This window comes from Dermacentor albipictus, chromosome 8 (assembly GCF_038994185.2).
Source record: "Dermacentor albipictus isolate Rhodes 1998 colony chromosome 8, USDA_Dalb.pri_finalv2, whole genome shotgun sequence".
In the NCBI taxonomy this organism is placed as follows: domain Eukaryota; kingdom Metazoa; phylum Arthropoda; class Arachnida; order Ixodida; family Ixodidae; genus Dermacentor; species Dermacentor albipictus.
In genome coordinates, this window is record NC_091828.1 from 107,547,295 (window position 1) to 107,573,232 (window position 25,938).

General features: G+C 48.7%; 2 protein-coding genes across 7 annotated transcripts in view; both read left to right on the forward strand.

Annotated features, from left to right (window-relative positions):
- The window catches only part of mwh (multiple wing hairs), a 349,065-nt gene that overhangs the window by 234,610 nt on the left and 88,517 nt on the right, over positions 1-25,938 (forward strand). The window contains exon 1 of one of the 6 annotated variants that reach the window (XM_070523977.1): positions 18,234-18,373. The exons of 4 other annotated variants lie outside the window; for them this stretch is intronic. The gene's annotated coding sequence lies outside the window, so the exon portion shown is untranslated. Of the gene's footprint in view, positions 1-18,233; positions 18,374-19,123; positions 19,343-25,938 lie in introns of those variants that run through there. One more of the 6 variants, XM_070523978.1, reaches the window with a different exon arrangement.
- Positions 11,454-14,024, forward strand: LOC139048691 (uncharacterized). The gene has a single exon (XM_070523183.1). It carries the CDS (start codon positions 11,454-11,456, stop codon positions 13,968-13,970), a length of 2,517 nt encoding a protein of 838 aa, XP_070379284.1. The 3' UTR covers positions 13,971-14,024.

Consider the following 25,938-nt stretch of genomic DNA (forward strand, 5'->3'; position numbering starts at 1 on the left):
TCTCTTCTGACAGCGCTGGAACGCACGGCGTCGAGATCACTGTTATTATGCGGCTCCCTTAGACGTAGCCTCCGAGCTCCGAGTCCCCCAGCGACAGCAACGCCGGAGGACGTGCCCTCTAGCGTCCTTGACACCGCAATTTTGCTCCCTTTCGCTGTTTCGGATTCTTTATGCGGAATGATTTACTTCTGTTTGTCCGTCGTTCTCTTTACTTCTATTATTGTTGTTGTTGTTGTTGTTGGAGCATCGTGTCACCGATTGAAGATAATAGCCTTCAAGCTGATACCAGATGTTATCGCTCCGCGGTTCATGTCGAGCCGAATATATCTTTCAAACAACACGATCACGGGAGGTTCCAGTGCTCAGCACGACTACACGACAGACGGAGCACAGAAGACAAACAGACGAAAAGCCGTCTAATTGGCACTCGCTGTTTTTTTTTCTAGAAAGGCGATTTGCAGCTTGAGGCGGTTCACGTCACGCGATGGATGGCTGAGAATGACGAAAAATGCCGGTGGTGTTAGAAATGACGAGAGGCCACGTCACAAAAGCATCGGTAGAGATTGTTTCGACATCATGCAAAGAATATTCGTCAATATTTCTGCTTTCTTTTACACATCCAGCTGGAGCCAGCATTCCATTGATAGTACGTGTTTCTCTCTCTAACACTGTATATATATAAAAAAACTTATCCTGAATATGTTTCGCATTTGCAGAGAGACTGTTGCGACTTTTGTAAACACTGAGGCCCAAACAATGAAACGTTCCTTTCCTTCGAGCGCTTCCTAACCTTACGTGAGGCCTCCTTACAGCGAAGGACCGATGGAGGAAGCAAGCATACTCTGAAAGCTCCCTTCACCCGTCCTCACGTAAGGAGCGGTTGCCGCCATGCCTGGGTTCGAGATTATCTCTTAAAAGCTTTAGGCGAACACCAGAACACCCCTATTCAATAAAAAAGGTTGTATCGTCGCACAATCTCTAAGTTGATGAGCTAATATAGAGAAGCGTGGACGCTATTTTTTAGTTTCGTTTACTAAATCTAAAGAAGCAGTGCATTACAGTGCGAAACTTGATGTGCTCCAGCAACGCTGGCACGCCGGCGTCGTGCAACGCCTAGCAACGCTTCCATGCCGCACGCGTGACTGAAACGAACGTGCCTGGCAAAACGTACCGTGCTCGCGCTTCTTCGAAGGTGGGCGACAGCACGCACGCGCAAGCAAACGTCACGTGGTTAAGCAGTGAGGCGAAGTGCTCGTTCAGGGCCAGGAGCGGCGTAAGGACGCATGAAGGTAGCTTGGCCCAAACAATAAAACGTTCCTTTTAGGGGTGTGCGAATATTGAAATTTTCGATTACGAATCGAATACGAATAAGACGAAGAACTCTCTTAGAATATCGAATCGAACATCGAATACATGTGTAATATTAAAAAATTGCAAGAGAGGTAACAATAGCTTTATTACCCTTTTAAAAATAACATTGCATTTTACAAGGTTGCTTCAAATTAAAGAGGTACTCAATTATAGATAACGGACTCAGGTAATGCCCTTAGTCAGGTAAAACGCTTGTTACAGATTGTCGTGAAGGAAAATTAACTGCTCAATATGGCCAGAAAGTAAACGCTCTCTATGCACTGTCACATTTCTACCGGTAGAAAAGACTCTTTCACTAGGAACTGAAGTGGCAGGGATCGCCAAGTACTTCCGGGCGAGTGCACTTAAAAGCGGGTACCTGAAGCGGCCAATGGACTGCCACCACTCACAAGGATTCATGCCCCTTTCCAGAAGAGGCTTTTGCGCGTAGTCTGTACCTTCCCTCTCAGGGGCAGATGCCAAATGTGTCTTCTCTTTGTTCATCACTAGATCGTCAAAAGCATTCCATACACTCGATGCCACCAGTGGACACGAAGTCGACGCTGGCACGGCGGTGTCCCCATGGTGTTCCACGACGGCTTCCTGGAGCTCCCTTGTCACAAGGTTTTTCAGCCAGATCATCTGACATGATCATCTGATGAACTGTGGCCATAAAGCGCGGATCAAGAAACATGCCTAGGCTGGCCACTTCATCAAATTTCCACTCCGCACAAAGAGCCTTGATACATGTTGAATCAATGTTAGCAAACCCTGAGTTGCCTTTGCAACCTTCAAGGCAATGGGGCATTCCAAAAATAATTGGAATTATAAAGCTTGGTGAAAAAGAAACCGAAACTGATCATGTCTCAAATGCCTGAAGCAGATAGACTGAAACAGAGCATACAGATAACGGCAACTCAGGGTTGCAAAGGCAACCCTGAGTTGTCTTTGCAACCTTCGAGGCAATGGGGCATTCCAAAATAATTGGAATTATAAAGCTTGGTGAAAAAGAAACCGAAACTGATCATGTCTCAAATGCCTGAAGCAGATAGACTGAAACAGAGCATACAGATAATGAGCGGATCATGCGAAGTTCTCAGTTAATAAACATGTTCTTAGGAGAATGCGGAGCAAGCATACAATTGGTTAATTGCTCAATTATTCGCAGTCTATCCGAATATTCGCCGTTTCCACCGTTATTCGGCCGTCCTCGGATATTCGTGAATTTCCGAACATGCATTTCTCGAATCGAATACGCTTCGAATATGGAAAATATTCGATTCGTATTCGAAATTCCGAATATTCGCACACCCCTAGTTCCTTTCCTTCGAGCGCTTCCTAACCTTACGTGAGGTCTCCTTACAGCGAAGGACCGATGGAGGAAGCAAGCGTACTCTGAAAGCTCCCTTCACCCGTCCTCACCTAAGGAGCGGTTGCCGCGTGCCTGGGTTCGAGATTATCTCTTCAAATCTTTCCGCGAACGCCATTATTCTATTAAAAAATGTTGTATCGTCGCACAATCTTTAAATTGAATAGCTAATATAGAGAAGCGTGGACGCTTTCTTCTAGTTTCGTTTACTAAAGTTAAAAAAAAGTTGCGCATTACAGTGCAAAACTTGATATGCTCCAGCAACGCTGGCACGCCGGCGTCTTGCAACGCCTAGCAACGCCTAGCAATGCTTGCATGCCGCACGCGTGACTGAAACGAACATGCCTGGCAAGACGTACCGTGCTCGCTCTTCTCCGCAGGTGGGCGACAGTGCGCATGCGCAAGCGAATGCCATGTGGTTAAGCAGTGAGGTGAAGCGCTCGTTCAGGGCCAGGAGCGGCGTAAGGACGCATGAAGGTAGCTTTGGAGCTACCTTATGCTGAGGAAGCACCAAGGAAGCCTTCACCGAGGGCCCCTCAGTAAGGAAGCTTTCAGAGTGACATAAGGTAGCCTCACCCCAATGAAGGCTTCCTTAGTGAGGTAAGGAAGATTTCATTGTTTGGCTTCTTATGCTGAGGAAGTACCAAGGAAGCACCAAGGAAGCCTTCACCGAGGGCGCCTCAGTAAGGAACCTTTCAGAGTGACATAAGGTAGCCTCACTGCAATGAAGGCTTCCTTACTGAGGTAAGGAAGATTTCATTGTCTGGCCCTGAGCATAAGGACGATCTTTGACTAGCAAATGAAATATCATTTTACTGATGCCGCCTGTCACATGAAACTATCTTAAACGGCGGGGCTATACAGCTTATAGTTTCTTACATAAGCTTAACTGTACAGTGTTTTAGAAGATTTTGTAGTGTCGACCTGAACAGAAACGTGCCTTATTACCGGGCCCCATTTAGCGATTTGTAAGTTTTTGACTAATGGCGCAGTGCACCAAGTAGCGAATTTTCTTCAGGGTTTATCATCACGACAGACGGCAACGCCAAAAAGAAGCAGACAGGAACGAGCAGACGACGCGTGCCGTGAGGCCTGCGAGCAGGTGGTACTCACCTGTCCGTGTAAGCCTAGATATCCGCCTCTCCGGCATCACTGGCGGTGATCCCTTAATGTCACGGATACAATTTTTGCTTTCACTTGCAACGTGGAGTGGAGAAGGGGGGTGGGGGGTATCTCGTATTCCAATCTTTTTTCTCTTTGCACTACGCCTCGTGAGCTAACACATCACGGTCGAAGGGCGGGTCTGCCACGCTTGGAACGCGTCTTGTCCTTTCTTTTATTATGTTTATTTTTTCTATTGCACAGCAGTCGCCGGGAGCGGCACATTCGCTTTCAACGGCCTTCTGACAGGTGACGCCTCTGGCGACCCAGCGGCGGGAGCAGACGATATTTTCTGCTTGTTTACGGTGTTCTTCTCATAGGCCTATTTCTTGGCCCTCTCCGTCGTCTGCTCGTACAGGAGACGGCAAACTTACCGTGTAGCAGACGACAACCAGCGGAGTGAGCGAACGACAGGCGCTTGCGAGGGAAGCTGCGTGCGATAGAAAAAAAGAAAGAAGGACAGAAAGAAAGTGTGTTGGGCCTTGTTTTTGCTGTTGAGTTTGTAATTTTTAGTGTGGGTTTTTGTGTCGTTGTGCAGTTTCTCGCGAGCTGGGAGCGTATTACGGGCCCCAAAAGAAAACATGCTGCAACAGACGACGGCCGTACCGCGTAGCAGATGACAGCGACGTCGAGTGAGAAGTGCCAAGAAGGAGAAAATACGCGAAAGAATACGCCAAGTTTTGTTTGTTGTGCGCTTGTGGCACGTTGTCTAGAGGAGGCGCGGTGGATTGTAATTACGTGTCGAGGAGGGAAATGGCGACGCTACTACGGTGGTGCCGATATCGGAGGAGTTCGGTGAGGCCTCACGATAGGTGAAGCGTGGACGCCGGCGCTGCCATCGTTCGCAGTTGAGGGTCAGCAATCTTCGGAGACGCGTCGTCCTCGCCGATCCTACACGTTACATCACAAGGCGTGCGCTGAGAGTCACGCTAGGTGGGGCGGCAGGCGGCACTCGAGGCAGACGAATCTGGGACGTCAACGGTTAACGACCACTTTTCCTTCATCCAGACGCAGCGCCATGTTGTCACTTTGCTTGACTTTCCAAGGGGTGTGTGTGTGGGGGGGGGGGGGGGGAGTGACTCCTATGTGACCATTAATTTTCTTACAAACGTACTAGGGAACTGTGGCGCTGGTGTCCACGTGATCTGAGAGAAAGAGAGAGATAACTTTTACTGACTATTCAGGCAGCATGGGAATTATGTGTTGTATACACATGCATTTAGGGGAGGGAGAGGAGGCTAAGCTTCATCCTTCCGGCTTCAAACAGCGACGTGGCTTTTCAAATTGACCATTTTCAACGAAGCATTTTGTTACAAATGCAAAGATTTACAATATTCTGCATGCGGAAGCTTGTTGCCTTCATGTGTTTCAAAAAGATATGATTGTTTGCAATTTTAGGAACATAAAGCGAAATACATAATGGAACAAGAACGTCTGAAGCCACAAGGACGCATATTCGACAAATTCATGTACATTAACCATTATTCTAATAGTGTACAGCTGAACGATCTTAGCGCCAGAGTTCTTCCCATAGCAATTCTTGGTTGAAACTCAATGTTTTGCGACAATCGCAGAAACAGCATGCATGTCGGCTTCGAATTTCCCTTGTTGGGGGAAATATCGTTGGGGATATCGTTCCCTGTTGGGGAACGATATCCTGCGCTCAATTTCTTGAAATGGCACTGCGGAATGTTTGTACGTAACTCGGTACTAATGCGTTATAGCCTCAAAACTAAACGTCGTTGGATGAATCGTATCAGTAACCTAAAAACTGACGAATTTGGAAAAAGGAATGAGGCTTTTAACGTTGCATACGTTATTCGTTGCGGCGTGGTAGTATACTCTTGCATTTGTAATTTAAAATGAAACTGTATGACCTTAACGAGCTGGGTGGTATAATATTTGGGCTGATTGATTTGTTCTAACACCGCATCACAATACTGGATTATGGGGAGCGCTGTATAGTTGAGAGTTTAGGACCAGTTATGCAAACCCGAAATTCTATAACACCCACTCATATATGTGTATGCAAGTGTGTTGGCATTTCGTGCTCCTCGTTGGATTTCATCCAGCAGACGAAGCCCACGACCTTGTGCGCCGATCGTCCACAGTGAGGGTTGACTTTGGCGTCGACTCAAACAGCGTCAAGAACAACTATTTGATCATGGCGATTGGCTATTTTGACAACCCTTGATCTTTAGGCTTTAGCGCAGCATCTATGTGACAGATGGGCGCTTATCTTTGCACGGCCCAATCAAGCACTCAGCGGCTAATAACCTTGTGGACGCCCACGAAACGAGGACAATCAACATTACTTGGCATGCGCATCTGGTAACTTATGTGGCGTGCACAAACTCGGGCCGCATGCTGCAGTTGACAGCCAAGTCGTCGGCAACCAAGATGGCTGACTCGGGTGATGACTCAAGCCGGTTTGCACTCCAAGAACGAGTTGTCTCGGTCGCTCTTTCTTATTTGTATAACACGCTTGTTACTTGGTATACAAACTACCGTCTGTAGCTAAATGACGCGCTGTTCACCCTCGCTGATGTAACAGATGGCGTTCGCCTTCTCTGTCTGCTATGGGAGAATACTACGCGGCGTATAATTAAGCACTCAACGGTTAACAAATCTGGGGGGGGGAGGGGGGGGGCTACCGCGAAACAAGGACGGTTTACACGACTTGGCAAGCACACCGTGGCGGCGGAGCAGGGAGCAGCCGACGGGGCGAGTAAAAAATCGAGCCGCGTTTAAATGAGCTTGGACAGCCGAGTGTCTGGCCATATACTGGACGTCGGCCAGCCATTTTGCGAATGCAAATTGTCTCTCGGAATCGGGCGCCTATTATTGTCCGTCCCGCGAGACGCGGCCACCTGTCACGCTGTGCGGCACACCCACGCGACGGATGGTTCTAGAGTTGTCCGTAGTAAACGGTTGGGTGACGTCACCTTCACACACACACCAGGTGAGCCAGGTGGACGGAAGGCCCTGTGTGAGCGTGTTTCTTGGAAGACTGTGGCGGTTGAGGCGGACTGTGGCTACAGGCTCGCTTGGCCCGACAATCGAGGCCGGCAGCTGCTATACCCCCGAGTTCCTCTCGCCGCAGCTGTACGTTTGCACAAGCCCGGTAAAGTTGCGTCGAGTCGGCTTGTCGGGCCGAAAACGGGTCGTTCGAGTTCACGAAAACCCTGTATAGCGGTTCGGGCCGAGCGACTGTCGGAGCCAGTTTGGCCAACCAGACTTGGACGGGGTAAGTTGACTCACCCGACCCTCTTGACAAGATGCACGTATAAATGCGATCGGGTCGGACTGGGAAAGCCCGACGCCCGTCTGGACCCCTTCTCGTCGAGATCATGTAAATGAGGCTAGTGTCGCTAGGGTGCGTTACCACTCCTCCAGCAAACCGGCGTCTTTTAGGAAGGCGGCAGAAAAGACTAGAAGCCTCCCCGAGAGCTACATGAGGGACCCTTCTGGAAATACGAGATGTTGCATGCCCGTATGTGGCTGCTCTTGTACGTTATAAAAAGTACAGCGTCTCTTTCTCCGCGTTAGTTTGTGCACGACCACCGAGCGTGTTGGCGGTCTCCTGTCTTGTCACTTGTGTAGTAGAGAGCGGAGAATGGTGGCTGCTGGGGATTGCCTGGCGACAGCGACCGAACCCGCAACCTTGCGCTCAGCACCAGAAAGCCCCACATCCACTCAAACACGGTGGTCGATTGGCGTTTTTAAATTATAGATATATTCGTCCGACTAGATGCGCCTAAATGCGCACCCGTGTGGAGAAATACGAGGCTTCCGAGCACTTGGTGACGCGTTGTATGCTGCTGTACATAATTAAGCCATCACGCTCTTTCTTGGTTCGAAGACAAGCGCGTCTCCACGATTCTGTAGTGAATTAGGGGGAAAAAATGAGAACACTTTAGATGAAACATAGGCCGCCAGTGAGACTGCTCTAAGTTGGGCTTGCTGCCAGATTGATCGCACTATACCCGATCTAGAATGAGCCTGCTGCTTTGCTTACGATTTCCTGCGCATCTATACGAACGTTAGAAGAAATACCAGCACTTAAAGATGGTTCAAAGGCTATGACAAGCGCAATCACTTCATTTGTCCTGTCGCCTTGCTTCGCGATTGCATGTTCAAAATATCGTGCCAACAAGACCCGACATGTTATTGAATTTCTTGTGGGACGCTCGTAAGGATCAGCTTGGCTTCTCGCTTTCCTTTTATTGTTATGTCATTGTACTCGTTTTGATGTTCTGTCTACGATATCGCAATCAGTTACATCGAATACAGTGAGCCGGACATATGTAGCGGGATCGACGTCTTCGCTTTCCATTAAACTCTCCCTGTCACTTCGAAACGGAACAACACGAGCTGCTGTAACAAATTCGCGAGTAAAAGGTTTGTTCACAAAACGGCGCGGTCGACCCAAGTAGAATAAAATCTAGAAGGAAATTGAAAGCCGAGCGGATACGATGGGACGGTAGAGTGGGGATGGGGCCTCCTTTTCACGTGGGCGCCCTCCTTTACGAGGGGCCTTCTCTGAAGCTGGACATCTGCCCTTCACGCAAAGCAGGCGCGCGCCGCTTAGTAATCTAGCTAACGCGGAACGGTCTGACGTGAATCTTCGATCATCGGAAGGAAGCAGCAAAGAGAGAGAGAACGGCCGACTAAACAAGCCACACACGTGGCCATGCCAAAAGCGAAAGCTTTTTCCAGCAGGTGGCGCGCCGGGCAACAGGTGCTCGGGGAGGGGGGCATCGGAGCGAGACCGCCGCCGCCGGCAGCGCCACCGCCGGGGGGCGCGGCGAACGCTTTGCCGATTTTTCGCCGACGGGCAGGCGATTACTGCCCCATCGGACGTGAAACGTGAAGAACACGAACGAAAGACAAGGGAGGATGAGTAAGAGAAGGAGGTGGGGGTGGGGAGGTGCGATAAACGCGAAGAGCCGCAGCAGTTCCTTCATGCGTGAGCGCCACCTAGCCGGTGCACGGTGAACCGGAGCCCGCACAGACATGCGCCCGCGTTCACGGGAGCACGCGGAGCGGAACACCCCGACTCGCAACCTGTCTCGGCAGGTGCAGGTAATCGCGATGACTGCCTGCAGCAGGGGCTGATGCAGGTGGGTGCTCGCGAGACCTGTAAGATGGCGTCGGAGGCCTGATTACCCCGGCGGGCGCCGGATGAGAGGGGTGAGGGGGGTTGATCGTGATTTGAGCGTGCAGGCGCGAAGACCAGGCGAGAAGTTTGCGTGCGGGTTCTGTCGTGCATTTTGATTCGTAATCAGCTGGAAGGTATATATCACTGGTGTCGGCCTGTGTCGGTTGGTCTTTAATGCGGTTTCTTATCTTAAGGAGGGAGCTAAATGTGTACGTGCTACTGCTATTGATGTTCCTTTATTTGTTTGTTTGCTTTCTTTTGATTCACCTTTGTTTATTTGTTCTTCTTCTTTTGCTTGCTTTGATCCTCTCTAATTTGATGCTTTCTTCTTGAATGCAATCTCATTCTTATTTTTCCACCAATATGCAATCGATAGGTGTCGGCCGGTTCTTACCGTTTGTAACTCTATGGGATTGTCTTGTTGAATTTTAGTACGGCGTCACCGACTGTCTCCTGCATTTAACGTTGTGCTGTTTGGCGTGCGAAGCCTGCTACGCTGGCAAATGTAACTCGCCTGCAATCGCTCAGCGTAACGTATCTGCCTAGCCCTCGTGGAACCTTTTTACGTCTCAGAAAACTAGACAGTTGCGCTGTGGCTCGTAACACTCTTGCATATCTCTCTTGGCCACCCCAACTTTAAATTACGAGGCAAGCAAAGCTGCGCCTACCTAGCTGATGCTTGTCGCTAATGCAGGTGGCAAACCGATGCCAGTACCCGATCTCGGAGGCAATGGGCAGGCTTTATGCATGGCACGTGCACAAGGAGTTCAGCGAAGCGAACGAAAGAAGAGCGCCAACCCTTTTTAGACCAAGAATAAAAGAGAAAAAAAACTTTTCCAACGCCGAAAACAACGTCCTGGTTCTCCACCATAAAGGGCAATGCTGCAGTGGGGCGCTGCATAATAACGGTGGCAGCTGTTGCGCATGACGTCACCCAGCGGTTAGCTGCATCTCTACGCTCCAGTGACTCGAGACATGCTTAAATCACGCTAGTTAGTTGAGTAGGGTACGTTTTTTTGCACTTGCATAGTCATTGGAGCATAAGCGACCAGTGAGCTTTCGAGCCATTGCTGGCAGAAACGAAGTGAACAACCCCAGCTGCGTCGTATGTTGGGCCAATGTTAGGCGCCACTTTCGATCCGTGCTGCCCCATTGTTGACCCAAGGTCGGGTAAATGTTGACACAATGCTAGTAGCGGTGCGATGTCTATTTTTGTTCGGTCTACAATAGCGGTCACGCTGCACCCAACGAGGGCTCATGGTTGATCGTCCATTGGCGCTATATGTTGTCTCCGTATTCACCATTCTTTTGTGTGTTCTTCATTGACAACACTTCCTCCGCCGCTGAGAAGTTTCATGCTGGTTTGTAAACCGCACTGAAAGGGAGAAAGTCTGAAAACTGTACAAGTAACACACTGTTAAGGGACGGAGAGCTTGTAGAATATTAACGGCGCCAATTTGGTTGTTGTTGTTGTTGTTGTTGTTGTTGTTGTTGTTGTTGTTGTTGCCGCCTCAAAAGAGAGGTTTATGTGCGTGTTGGTGCGCGCACGTGCTTTGTTTTCTTCGTCGAGCGCAGGCGCCTCTAGATAAGATAATTGCACGCACTGTGTGTAGACTGCAGGGTTCGCACAGCCCCTTGAAACCCTTGAATATCCTTGATATTGACAGTATAAGTTCAAGGGCCCTTGAAACTACTTGAATACCCGTAAGCTCCTTGTAATCCTTGAAAATCCCGAGGGATTTGTTCCGATAGAAAAAATTAACGACGTACCTCTGCAAGTCACGCTGAATTAAAAGGCCCTTTCGCTTACGAATGCCGATGAAAACAAGCTGTGTTGACTAAAGGGCAACAGCAAGAAGTTTCGGTTTTAAATCCCGCAGCCCCTACATCGTCTAGCAACTAATATGCATCGGAAATCGAATCCAATCCAATGCGAGGCATATTGCTCGGTCGGTTACAGTGCCTAAAATATACTCTAGTGCACCGTCCACCGAGCGTCTGCAACGCGCGACGTTGGCACGGGCAGCGATGCCTGCCGCCGCGGGCCACCAGACGGCGATGCCTGTCGGCACCATACTAAACCGTGGGGAGTTCGAATGGCGTTCGTTTGCGATGCGTTGATTGCAATGCGTAGTTCAGTTCGCGCCTTGCTGCCGCTTTCGTTGCAGTCTTTTCTTGTTGTGAGCGGGTGTTTCGCGTCTGTGTGCGCTCGTCTGTCAAAAGAAACTTTAAACAGGTCGCGAAACTGCGATTTCCCAGACAGACGTGGAAAGAAACGGCTCCTCTCATTACCCAGCGCGTCCGCAGACCCCGAATGTATCGCGGATTGAGACAAGAACATAACAGAGGCAGATCGCCGGGCAAATGGGGAGGCTCGCGTCGTGTCTCGCTGATGTCCGCCCATGCCTCAGCATGGTCCGGCACAGTCTAGTAGTACAGCGCACCAAGCGGCCGGCGGCGGCAGGCATCACCCTCGGTGCTACCGCGACACCCGCGCTCGGCGCACTAGTGAGTGCTCTTTTAGGCACTATAGTTGGACCGTCTGTCGGCCTCGTGCGCGCCATTTCAGCAAAGTTCGCGTTTGCGTTGTGTGTTTGCTTTGACAAGATGCCGGGCGGGAAGTGCAAGTTTCAGTCTGCGTGGCTGCAACATACGGACTATCGTCACTGGGTGAGAACGGAACCAAGCGATCCTTATCGAGCAAAGTGCGCAATATGTCAGAAGACGGTCGACATTGCAACGATGGGGGAATCTGCCTTGAAGAGCCACCAGAAAGGCGCGAAGCACCGATCCAAAACTGCAGCAGGTGAGGGCTGCTCATCCGTCGCAAGTTTGGTGCAAGCGAGAAATCTGACGTCCGCGGCTCCTTGTAAGCGTGAAACCACGGCAACTTCCTCTCGGGCTGCGACACTTGAGGAAGACTGCAGAAAGCATGATTCCGTGATCGAAGCCGAGATTTTGTGGACGATGAAAGTTGTGTCGTCACACTGCTCCTACAGCTCCAGTGGATCCATTTCCCAGCTATTCCAAAAGATGTTTCCGGATAGCGAGGTCGCGAGAAGCTTCACTTGCTCTGAGAAAAAATGCGCGTATGTCGCGTGCCATGGTCTACGCCCATTTTTCACTTCGCAGGTACAGCAAATGATGGAGAAGTCTGACAATTTTGTTGTGCTTTTTGACGAAACCTTGAATGAATACCTGCAAAGAAAACAACTTGATGTTCACGTCAGATTGTGGAACAACTGTGAGGTGGCAACCAGATACCTGACTTCGACATTCATGGGTCACAGCACAGCGGACGACCTTATGCAGAAGTTGACGGAAACACTTGCGTCTTTTCCCCTGAGCAAGATTGTGCAGCTCTCGATGGACGGCCCGAATGTCAACTGGAGTCTTTTCAACAAGTTGCAGCAGCACATGAAGAATGACTTTCAAGTTCAGTGCTTGGATATTGGTTCATGTGGCTTGCACACAGTGCATAATGCTTACAAAGCAGGAATGCATGCGACGAGCTGGCCAGTTGACACCTTTCTTTCGAGCTTATTCTCACTCTTCCATGATGCACCGGCCCGCCGTGAAGATTTTGTTGAAGAAACAAGGAGCAAGCTGTTTCCACTTCCTTTCGTACCCCACCGTTGGGTCGAGAACGTGCCAGTACTGGAGAGAGCCCTGGCTATGTGGGAGCATTTGAGGCACTACACCGAAGCAGTGAGCGAGCATAGGCTACCCTTGCCGAAATGTAGAGCGTATGAGAACGTCAGTGATTTCCTAAAGGACCAGCTTGCACTTGCGAAACTGAACTTTTCCCTAAACATTGCAATGGTTGTGCAGCCTTTCTTTACTGTTTTTCAGAGTGATTCTCCAAAGACATTTTTTTTAGCGAAAGAGCTCGAAACTGTCTTGAGGAGCCTCCTTGCAAAGTTCATGAAGCGCTCGGTGTTGACAGAAGCCACGAGCATCACGAAACTGCTGCGAATTGATGTTCATGACACTGCCAATTACACGTCACTTGAGAAGGTGGACGTTGGACGAGTGGCTGAGAAGATCTTAAAGAGCGGAAAAGCGAGTACCAAGTGTGTTTTTGAATTTAGGGGTGAGTGTCGAAAGTTCATTGTGAACATAATCCTGAAAATCATGGAGAGAAGTCCTATTAGGTACCCTCTGGTTCGAGGGTTGTCATGTTTCGACCCCAGGGAGATGTCAAAGACAGAAATGTGCCTTGGGAAGCTGAAAGTTGTTCTTAACTGTTTAATTGACAGCAAGCTTCTTTCTGAGCACAAGAGCGATATTGTGTGTGAACAGTACATTCAGTTCTGCCAAGAAAAACGGCATGAACTGCAAAACTATGAAAGAGACCAGGAACGCCTTGACATTCTCTTCGTGCGCCTTTTGAAGCATGACCCGGCGTTCTCGATGTTGTGGGAAGTACTGAAGGTCCTTCTCTTGCTTAGCCATGGGCAGGCGTCAGTAGAAAGAGGTTTCAGTGTAAACAAGCAGATCGCGGTCGAAAATATGGCAGAGCTCTCGTATATCTCACAACGAGTCATCTGTGAGGCCGTGAAAACCCACGGTGGGCTGCTTAACGTTCCGCTGTCGAAAGAACTGAAGTCATCAGTGCGCCAAGCCAGGCATAGGTATGCGTTATACATGGACGAACAGAAGAAGCAAGCTGTAGCACAGCAGGTAACCTTGCAGAGAAAAGAACTCGAGCTAGAGCTACAGAGCATGCAAGAGAAGAAGACAAAGCTCCAAAAAACTCTTAAGTGCTTGCAGGAGTCAGCGGATCGCTTTTCAGAAGACGCCGAAGCAAAAAATGACCTGACTTGTCTTGTCAAGGCCAACAGTTTCCGTCGAACAGCCAAAAAAAAAGAAGCGGAGATAACAGCTCTTGAAAGAGAAATTAATGCGAAAATAGGGCTCCTTTCCTAAGTCATGTGAGGAAATAAAATGCTAACACTCCTTGAATTCTGCCTTTTTGCATCCTTGAAATCCTTGAAATGTCCTTGAATTTTCAGTCAAATATTGTGTACGAACCCTGCTGTAGCATCACATAGCCGCGAAAGACTAGCGCTTTCCCGCGGCTTGCTTTAAGTTACGAAACCGAGGTGTCAGTCACGGTCGGGCTTTTCTGTGTACACGCCTTTCTTGTTTTTGTTTTGTTTCAATATTATTAACCTGCGAATTCGAGTGTACTCGGCATTTAGTCTCGCTTCTTCGCCCCAAACTTCAATCTCACTCGCACGAAAGGGGGCCAAGCCGATCCCCGTGACCCCGTCGACCGTGATCCGGCAATTATTTCCGCATTCTGAAAAGGTAAACATTGTTGCGACGCTCGTACGCCTGTCAAAAAAGTTACGAAACACTTCATCTCCTCTCGTTTCTCCCTTTCGTTCTTTTCTCGCTGAATTTCCCAATACTTTCACAGGTGGTCGCCCCTTGTGCAGGTTACCATACGGACTAAACGACAAAGAAAAGAAAGTGATGTTAATATACGCGTTTCCTTTCTTTTTTCTTGTTTTGTTGTGGGTTCGTTCTTGGGTCGAGTAAAAGACCGGTCTAATTAACCGGCCGTCAGCTCGCACGACGATATTGCCCGGTGACGCAACCGGTAATGACGGGTCCGCCTGGGATTATACGCGATTATCCGCGTAGCCGATGGCCCGGGCTGTGATGAGCCGTTTGTTGAGCAAGCGTTTTTTGAGTGACGCGGCTTGTACCTTCGTGTGAGAATCGCCTTCGCTCGTGCCATCGAAGTACACACCTACGTATAGTGCCTCCGCACCGCATTTGCTATGTTAGCCTTTTCTTTTTTTTTTTCACTTCATCGTCCTTTCGATTAAGCCTTGCCTGATGTCCTTGGAAGATCGCGTAATCGAGTGATTTCAGAGAATCTAACGAGCTACACTTAAATCGCTTAGCCTGGTAATGTATTCTTTCAAACTTATAACCTGACAAAACTCATCCTGGAAGTTCTATTTCGCTTCTGTTGACATTTGATATGTTCTGGTAGCGGTTTCTCTTGAACGCCTTTTGTCTTAGGGCTCGCCTAATATACTTGAGCCGTGCCACGCCGTGTGCCTAAATGTCACTAACGAGATGCGGAAGGATAGTTTATACATGCCAAAATTCTTTGAAAGCTCTAACCTCGCAAAATTCACTGTGGAAATTCTATTGCATTTCTATTTACTTTTGTTCGATTTAATTGACTTTCTATTGAGATTCAGTTGACAATCCCGCGTCATTCGTGCGAGGGTGTTTGCATTTACTTCAACGAAAAAGGCTAAAATTGAAAGTCATTGGTCACTGACTGGCGAAAATGACGGCCGAACTTCCGTGTATTAAATGAAGCTTTACCTTGAGTGCGCTTATCTTAATACTAAATGGGAGCGGGAAATTGTTTTTCTCGCAAGTGCTGCACCGAATTTGATGAGATTAGTAGGATTACCGATGCATCCCCGATGAGATTTGTCGCATCAATCTAAAAAGCTAAAATGTACAGACTGTTGGCAACCTGCATATGTTCAATGTGCGCACAAATGTGTACAGTCTCGAGCAAATGTTGGAAGACAAATGGTACCGCGCGAAAAAAAAAAAAAAGATTGCTGTTTTCGCAGCCAGAGGATGTCGGCTAACGTCCAGTGGCACAAACCGATGCCAATGTATTGAAGCAATTGCACGTTGCAGAGCTGTGCTATATGAAGTTTTATTCATTTTTCCGATACTGCGGTCTCCAAACTTTTGCTCGTGACTGCACGTTATAAAGACGCATAACAATGAGAATTCTGTATGTACAATCGTAATTGAGCGCTGGATCAGGACGTTCGTCCTTCTCCGTAGATTGTGAATGTCATAACCCAATTTTCTGTACCGTTCCGTTCACAGATGCGAACAGTGACCAGAATAATCTGTTCTGGAGGCGATGAACCTTTGACATATATTTTAAATGTAGAAAAATGAGACGCTTGGCCTTTTAAGACAGGCTGTCCTGAAATGCAAGGTTTATGAGAAAAAAAATGTCAACAATGCAATACGTTGAAGTCTTCGTCCACACATAGCAGGGACGACCACAACAGAAGTAAAGCACTCCTTCGTTGTGATTACTTTAAAGAAGTGATCATCCGAATAAGTACTCACTTCAGCTGTGTAAACGCATTCCTTCGGCAAAAAGTTAATTGCACCTGCTATGGTTCTATCTAATGACAGAGTATCATGTCCCGCGTAAAAAAAAAAGATATACATCTATTCGTACGTCAAAGTCAACATGGCCACTTAAGTTTATATCAAACACCACACCTGTTTTAAATTTTATGCGCCTTTCTTGTTGATATATATATACTGTCGTTCAATTCGCTGAACGTATAAAGGGCCCTGTTGCGCCATACGTTTACTTTCTTTGCTGCTCTTCCTTCTATTTTTACTCTCCGCCTCGGCAAAAGGAGTGGTATAGAGCCGAAACGACGTGTTCTGCAACGTCATCGCCTTCCAGCGATTGTCATAATCCTAATTACGATCATTATCATCGCCCTGTCTCTTTCTAGAACGAGAAGTCGTTGGCCAGTCTCGAGTGAACTTTTTCTTCCGCTATAACCCTAACGCAGCCGCTTGCTCGTTTGAACTCTGACGATGACCCTTTCAAGAAGAGCGGACTTAGGCCTAACTCATCTGCATCGTCAGCTTGGCGTCACCTGCATCCTTGCTGTGACCTTCTCGCCTCTGTCACAATGAACTTGAAAGTTCTTTTTTGGCGGTCGACCAAGCGGGCGGAATGAGCGGCCGACAAGAAAGGGAACAATCTGAAGGCGAACAAATGAGGAAAGGATGAATAAGCGGCGAGCCTGAGGCGAGTCTTTGTGCGCGAAACAAAGCCAAGCCAAGTTCCCATCTAATTGCGGTAGCAGACGACGACGCAGCGACCTCCGACAATGGCGGCGCGTGATCCCCGTGTTTAACGGCCACCTGCTGTGGCTGCGGCTCTGCTCTGCTTTGCAGGCTCTGTTTATTATACGGAGCTGCTGCCGGCGCATCGCTTCTTCCGGCGTCTGCAGAGACAATGGCCTTTGCACTTTGAACTTGAAAAGCGAAGGAGAAACAGCGCCACTTCAAGTGACGCCATCGGTTAATTGTTATGCCGCTCAGAGAGCAACAAACGATGCCCCATGTTGGTTCCGGAAAACTGAAGAGACGATAGAAAGATAAAGTTTGAGAAAAAAAAAGAAAGCATATGCAGAAAGTGATCACATCTTTTCGCCTGCTCACGCACACGGGAGTCGTCTGCGTCTCGGTTCGAAGCAGAAACGCACCTGCTGTTCTGGAGCGAGACATTACCTAAGCATCTAGTATACACCGCCGCGGCAAGCCAGTTCCCATTGTTGGAAACAAAATTGGAATATATTTCCAAAAGTGTCACGCATGAATAGGCTCAACTAGTTGAACAAGGAGAACGAGCGAGGCCATTTTAAAGCTAACAAGCCCACGACGCCACTGGACCATGGGTAGGTGCCGCCGGCCGCCATAGGATCGTGCCGGAAGCGTGCCATACATGTCAGGAACGTGTCGCGGTCGTCTGTCGTATATTACGTTGTCGTCTGTTCATGCGCCACGCCGGATAATGCTAGAAATGCGTGCAGACGGCTTGCGGGTACCCCGCGTTGCATTCTCTTGAGGCTCGAAACAAACGATGTTTGACGCTATGTATCTCTTTTTTTTTTTTTGTTGCCTCCACTTGTAAGAAAGAACCGCAGTAGTAGCACTCCAATCACTTCACTTATCTCACTGTATAGTTGCCCGGCAAGACGTCCGCGAAACCGGAAGTCCATTGTTGCCATTTATCGAGTCAATCTTCGATTCTTTTGAGTCGTATATTGCTTCGAAGCCGCCATGCGACCAACGAAAGATTCATTTTCTTTATTTTGTTTCCAGTTGACGCCAGCGGTAGTGGCACGAGGAACGTGACTGCGCACTCACGACTTGTTCTATCAACTTCCTTTGAGCGCCGTCTGTTCTTCGTTGTTATTGTTGTTCTCTGCTCCGCACCAAACAAACGACAATGGCACGCGTGTGCGCCTAGGGGCGGGGCTTAAATGAGAGGTTCGGTCACTCTGGACTTCAGAACGGAGGGAAGTGGTCATTTCTTTTTTACGAAACCTTTCGTGAGTGTGCCCGTCTGCAAGTTAGCGGGATCCGGTGACCGGATCGGCCGGAGATTTGAAGACGACGCCTCCAAAATGCCGTCTGCTCGGTGTTTGACGTGATACCAGCTCGTCTTCTGTTCAACCGGGAGCCGCGGAGAATTACAGTGGTGGCGTCTGTTGAAGAGACGGGATTTATATTATGTGAGTGATACTTTTGTTTGTTATTGCGTTATCTGCTTGGATACTTCTATGGATTCTGCCTGCTGGATTTATTCAATCAACTCGCATTGTTCCTTCTCGTGGACCCTAACGGAGCGTATTTGGTCAGCGTATGGTATAATGCTAAGAGAGAGAAAGGAAAGAAAATAGTGTGTATGTCATTTCCTTTAATTAAAAGGTTATGTTTGACTTCAAAAAAATGTAATTGCCCTCGATCCACAGATGGGAAACCGTCGTGCGTACACTTCTCACGATATGCTCACATATTACCAATATATGTACAGTAAAATTGATAAAGAAAGAAGAGACAGGTACATCACATTACTAGAAAAAGTGTGCAAGAGACCAGCAGACAAAAAAAAAGAAGAAAGAAACTGCTGCAGACAGGGCTGCGAAGATTTCATATGCCAGCTCCGATGTCATCAGTGGCGCTAATTACCCATTGCGTGATGACTTTTGCCAGGCGTTTAGAACCATCAAGGCTTGCTTTTCGGCCTTCTGTCTTCTGCTGTTGAATAGATACAAAGATTCACACACAAAAAAAAAGAAACGGAAAGAGCCATATGAAACTACAAGCTATACCGTTCGGGATCCAAGCGTCTCCCGTTGGCGATTCCATGTCGCATACTGTATCTTGTCGGTCTGCGCCGCTTATATATGCTGTTTGCTGCTCGTATTAGCGCCGGGTGTTCCGGTTCCGGCAGACGAGATTCGCGGCTGCCCGTCAGAACTGTCCGGCGGTATGATCGTCTGCATGCTTTCGTGCGTGTCAGCTGCCTTCGTCTGCTTTGTGTATTCGCCGCGCAGACGACGCAAAGCGTGCTTCTTGTCGTCTGGCCAGTTGCTCCGTTTCCGTCTGTCCTTCTGTTATTTTCTTTCCTGCCTGGCAGCACGTACGGGCGTTGAGGAAGCAACGCCGCCTTGAAAACAAACTGCCGAGTCTTCGATGTGGTACGTTGTTCGACTTTAGATGACGTCGTTTCTTTAAGAACATTCTTCGGGCTTCGTCGCTGACGACAGTGCAGCTCTTCGTAGCAGGCTACAGGGTTGAGCGGATACTGTTTCCCGGTCAGCTTGCTTCTTTCGTTTCTTACTTCGTTTCGCTATCTGCTCTAACGTTGCTGGCATAACCTTTATAATTTTATTACGGCACCTGCAAGCAGGACGGAAACCTTTTACTCGTATATACAGCTCTTCTTATCTATATTAAATGTATGTGGTCTACATAGACGGGGATTTGATTTGGAAGAATCATAATGGTTTTGATAGAAATTAGGCGTACTTCCCGAAAGTACGTCAAGTTTTAGTGACCTACGGACAGATAACTTTGATTCATGACCGGAATGTTTTTTTTTTTTCGCATGTTTGTGAGACGCAAATATTGCACCACTTCGAATTAAAGGGCCGGCGAACTGTCCGTATTTGCTAAGCTTAGTGAATCTGAACATCGAGGCTGTCTGGTAGGTCAGATTAAAAAAAATAGACGTCAAGGTTACCGCAGCTTTTGCAGACGACGCAGTTCGGCGCACCGCACCGGTAGTGCGTATTATTTACAAGCATGCGCCTAATTCCTTCACGTCGTCAAGCTCGCCACTTTATGTGCTCTGATTGGCCCTCAAAACGAAAGCGTGACGAAATTAAGCAGTACGGCGGAATTTGAAAAATGAGTACTACTCCGGGAATCGTCAAATTCAGCCATATTATCGAACTCGCCATCTTGTCAGTTTTTATTGGCTCCGGAGAGAGGCATACGGCCTCTCTGATTGGCTCAAAGTGCCAGTACGGTGAAATTTGACAATGCAGCGTGGTTTTGCGGCAGACGGCAGTTCTTGGCACCGCCAAGTTCGCCGCCGCCCTGTGGGTTGCGATTGGTTCGAAAGGCGGTAGCGACTTCTCCGATTGGCTCAAAACGCAAACACGGCGGCACCCGACGAGGCGGCGAAATTTCGGCGACGTCCGCCGCAGCGCAGCAGCGCCGAATTGTGCGCGGCGCGCCGATCGCGTGAGTACTTCGTGCGCACGGGTGCAGTGCGGCCGCACGCGATAGTCGCGCCAAGGTGAAGGACGTTTCGGATGGCGGGTGCCAAGAGCAGGCGCCAAGTTCATTCCGAAGCCCCGGAAGGTCAGCGTGCGTCATCTCAGCAGGCACGACTTCTGGACTCTTGGAGGAGGAGAAGGAGGGCTAGCTGCGGAGGGCTAGCTGCCGTCTGCCTCGTAGCTGCTAGCTACGAGGCAGACGACACAGGAAAGATGCAACGTTCTCGCCGAGGGCAGGTTAGGACGCGGGGTGAGGAGGAGGAGAGGGCGGCGGCGAAGGGGCGCCGACAGTGAAACACCGTAGCTACACTCTACCCGAGGAGCAGACGTCGCGGAAAACAAAAGCTCCAACAACAAAACGCGACGCTGCGGCGAACAGAAGAAGCTCATGCGCTTCGCGCATATCCGCGGCGGCAAACGAGTTTTTAATGGCGAGCTCACTGCCCGTTGTAACGTACTACGCGTCGTCGAGATGGCGGACGGTACATATGAGGTGGAAGGGGGCGGAGGGAAGGGACGAACTTTGCTCTGCAAAGCGGGGAGGTTGTAGTGAACAGGGGGAGTTCGTTTTCCGCCCTGCCTCCTGGACCGGAACTGCGCGGGGCCTTGGAAAAGGTATAAGCTGGAGACAAGCGCGCGTGAAATGAATAGAAATAGAAGCAAAGGCGGTAATGGTATAAAATATAAAGCAAACCACGGCGTGGTAGGGTGTAGTAAAGAATCGTCGGACAACGTGAGCATGCGTGTCCGTGCGGTAGTGGCGACAGAACGCAGTCTCTTTGTCTTTTGTGTGGGAGGGGAGTTCCCCGAGCAGGGCTTGCAAAACGTCTTTGCTGCGCATGGGCGTCTGGCTTTTGGTTTGGGGCAGAGAGTGATGGAACGAAAAAAAAAAAGAAAAGAAGAGGGAAAACATAATAAAACGTGAGTCTCGGCGAGCTTACTGCGAAGACGAACTTGAGATGATGGTGATGACGATTATGATGGTGGTGATGTCGAGAGCTTTGTCTTTCGCGAATCGTGACTTGAGCCTCCGGGCTTGCGGAGAGGCGGGAAAGAAAAAAAAGACAAATACAGAAAAATATGCGATTGAAGCTCGAGTGAAACAAAACGAACGTAAATCAAAAGGCAGCAGTCGCCTGCCGAATTCGCTGAATCAAAAGAGAGAGAGCGAATGAGAAAGATATCTATTGCACACATTTTGCAGGCTTGGAGCTATTTGAACGAAGCGCACTTTAACTGAGCACTTTTTTGCATGCCTAACTATATAGTTCATGCAGGAAGTGGGCCACCTGGAATTTATCATTTTCTCTCTCTCTCTCTCTCTCTCTTGGGCCACCTGGAAACTTGACATTTGTGGAATTTGGCTGTGCTTTTCCACACTCTCGAATGAAAACGTAACAACCGCAAATAACGCGCAATAATAAGGCACTGCGTTCGAAATGTAAGCGACGGACTAAAGGGGAACAAGAAAACAAGTGTACGTTAGCGTATGAAAGCTGTCTCGCTTCATTGTTACGTGCTTACATCAGTGTTTATTAGGCAGATCTCGCGATCAGCCGGCATGAGTCTTAGGAATGCGTGTACAGTACTGTAGAATGCACAAGCTCCAGCGTTACATGGTTAATTACGTTGTACTAAAACGCACTAATGTTCGCTGAATTTGAAGAAGCATCGAGCGCGTGAGCGAGCTTATCCCACTGATGCTCGGAAACAATCTTGCAAAAACAAAGAAAGAAAGAAATGAGAACAGCGAACCGAAGAGAATGCTTGGCAGAGAGGAAGAGATCTACTCCCTAATGAAAAGGACGGAGGGTAGCGAAAACTCGCGAATCAAAACGCAACGTTCGCAAAGACCGTGCAAGAGCACGTCTTGCAAAAAAAGAAAGAGAGAAAGAAATCAAAACAGCGAGCCGAAGAGAATGCTTGGCAGAGAGGAAGAGATCTACTCCCTAATAAAAAGGACGGAGGGTAGCGAAGACTCGCGAATCAAAACGCAACGTTCGCAAGGACCGTGCAACAACGCGTCTTGCAAGAAAGAAAGAAAGAAAGAAAGAAAGAAAGAAAGAAGTCAAAAGAGCGAGCCGAACAGAATGCTTGGCAGAAAGGAAGAGATCTACTCCTTAATAGAAAGGACGGAGGGTAGCGAAAACTCGCGAATCAAAACGCAACGTTCACAGAGACCGCGCAAGAACGCGTCAGACGAAAGCAATCGACAAACGCGAACAAACAAGAGTGTAATGTGGCGAGTGAAAACGCCGGACTTTCCGGACCTTTTTCGTGGCTCGTAAACGTCTCCCTTTGTCTCGGCGCACCGCCAGATTTAACGCTCCGCTGCTCACCCAACTGCTGCGACGAAAGCCGGATGCTGCTGGACGGCTACTACGAGGCTGCCGCGGACGCCAGGGGGCGGCATCTCGCGACCCCTCTCGGACAGGTGCCGTACTTCCGGCGTGGTGGCCGTTCTCGAGCCGCTGTTTTCGGGCTCGGCGTCGCGCACCAGTTATTTCCTTGGGGCGGGCCGGGCAAAGTCATTCGGTGCATTTCCTGCCAGACTATACACGTAAGCGCGCGGCAATTCGCTGAGATTTTGCTTTTTGGAAGAACCCTTGCGAAGAAGAGCTGAAACCAGCGAGGGCGAAACGGAACGCACGAGCTGGGAATCCAATGCTATATCGTATGATTTATCCTGTAGTAACTGGGCCAGTCCTCTTGCGATAAGGTTCGTGTTTTTTTTTTTTAAGTGAGTTATCTATTAGTTATTTTTCTTATCTAGGGAACTTCGGATATCTGTTTTGAAACTTACAGAGAGGGAAAAAAATATTCTAGTTCCACCGTACGGCCCGATTATTTTTCTGCTAAGATGAGGCTTCACGGCCGGTTGTTCTGTCAAGCGGTTCCATTCAGTCGAGTGGTTTAGTCGAAGCCTGCGGTACATTTTTGTAGCGACACTGAAAAGCGGAATAGCGAAGCAGTCTATTAAGGCCCTGTTTTCATTGAATTGCAAACGATATATAGTTGGTCAGTGGCAGCGAAAATGAGGAGCAACGTTTCTCACTTCGAATTACGAACGCGAATCGCTGTGCCGGCGTGCCTCTGTCTCTAACGCCGCGAATTTCGAGGCATTTTCACGGCTTTGGCCATTTATGCGCGAGAATCGCTCCCAGAACTTGTTAGGTCAAGCGTTTGATACCTTTCAAATAGGATGTTATCATTTCTTTATTGTCAATATCTTAGAAGGGACAGACAACCGCTCAGGACATGAACCGAGATAAACCCGCTGATGCTTGGCAAATAGCAAATTTGTTCACTTTAGAACAATTTGTTGACATTAGAACAAATTTGGTCACATAACAAATTTGTTCACTTTAGATGCTCTAACGGATGCAGTTTACAGAACTTTGATATCTGTATTTGGGGCAGAGTTGTGGAGTTGTAAACTTCGTGATTTTATTTTTTTTTTCATACTTACCTATTTTAAACAATGTGTGTCAAAAAAATGAAGGCCCTAGATCAAAAACGCGCTTCGAGCCGTCTCTAGAACTTGCCTGTCTCAAGTGTAACACTTTTCATCAAGATGGGTTTCGGGTCGGATTATCTCAGAAAAGCATTTCTGCGTTTCATATGTATTTAAATAGGCGGCACCAGAGTTGGTCGCGTGCTAAAGCTTCTTCTTAGAGCATATCCCTCAAATAAAGTTCCTTCTATGGTACTCTGGAGTACTTCAGCTTTGGAGCAGAAAAACTGCGACAGACGACACTTCTTCGTCTCTGCCCGACTGCGCAGTTCATCGACGTGGCTTCCTTTGGCCACAGCAGAGGGAATGCCTCAGTTCAAAAATACACCTAGGGGAAACCGACAAGGCCATGTTCTACCCTCAAACCAGGACTGACTTTTTCTTCCGCTACAAAGCCTTCTTTCTTTTTGGAGGAAGCGCAAATATTTCCACTGTAGATTCATTCGACTTTCAAGTTGATGCCGACTTTCATGAATTTTCTGCCACCTTGCGGCCATCTACGGAACTCCAAGGGTGAAAGTACTAGATATGTCACGCTCACGTGTTCCACATAACAGTGAACCCGAACGTGCTGTTGGCCAATGTGAAGCAACCTATGCTCAGCCTCAGGAAATTTCTGGCCGCGAAAATGTCGGCATTACGAAATCACAAGATCCTACTGTAGCAATCCACAGCGGGCTGACCACAAGCGTTCATCAAAGGACCATGTCAAATCACCGATGCCGTCATTTCGCTTCTGGAGCGCGGAGCAGACGACGCGTGCCGATGAGTCAAGGCACTTAATGGTGGCGTCCATTAGTGGCACCGTCGCCGCTTCGGAACGTTCAGACATCGTAGCAGACGGCAAAATGCGTATAAGCACCACGTAGAAACTTCGAACGCACGAATGCGCGATTGTCCTGGTTTCTGGATCTGCCCTTGATACGACATTCGAACGCTTAAGCTCGCTCAAGGCGCGACACGAAAATTGCTTGGCTGTTTGCGTTTGCTTCTTCGTACCAGAAGCTGGCGAGAATCTGGGAGCAAACGACAGCAGGAGGCCGTGCGTAGCGTTCAGCGCAGACGGCGCAATACGCCGACATCTGCGAGAGACATATTTTAAATTGCCTGGTTCTTGTCGTCTGCTGTCCATCATTTCTTAAAGCTTGTATTTTGAAGAGATGACTGTTCATGCGGACATACGTCTGCATGAACAGACGAACAGGGCAGCATGAGAGAGGGTTGCAGACGGCGCTATTCGCCATGTTGCTTTTACGATTGCCGTAACCGCCATTTTCGCTTTTGTTTTCCGCCTACCAGAAGTGCCAGTGTGTGCAGCTGCACTAGGTAGCGAGCTATGCAAACGACACATTTCGGCGACTCGGGTGGAGTACGTGATTTGCGTGCCCGTGCGGATGTCGCAAGCCGAGGAATAACGCTTGGAACTTAAATATGTGGACAGTTGCGTCTGCGGTCGCACAACTTTCGAAAAATGGCCGGTGGGGCGCCATTGTCACGGCAGATTATGACTCCCGTGATATGCAAAAGGGGCACAAGCACGTCTGCGAGCACGTCACTTTGTTTCGAGCGAAAGGATGTCTGAGATGTTTAGGAGCAGACGTGAGGAGCGTAGCAGACGCCTTCGCCTGCACGGCTGTGAGAAAAATTCACTTGTCGACTATGTTTTCTTTTTGTTTTTCGCAGAACAGGACAAGACCTTCTAATGTCCTAAGAGAACACCAGAGCTTCCGCACGGGCACCTAATGCCCGAGAAATAGAGCTGTATCCTGCCATACTTCTCCACAGCACACGAGAGAAAACAAATCCCGATAAGAACGGAACTCGGAAGCCAAGATAAATACGTATAGTGCCGAAGAAAGAAAAAAAAAAGAAGAAAACCGACGCGCAAGGAAAAGGAACAGTGCCTTTCAAGGCCTAATACCAACCGGAATTTGTCTCGACACATGGGCACCGCTGAGTCTATCGTCTTCCCGCGTGTTTCTAGGGCTTAACGCGG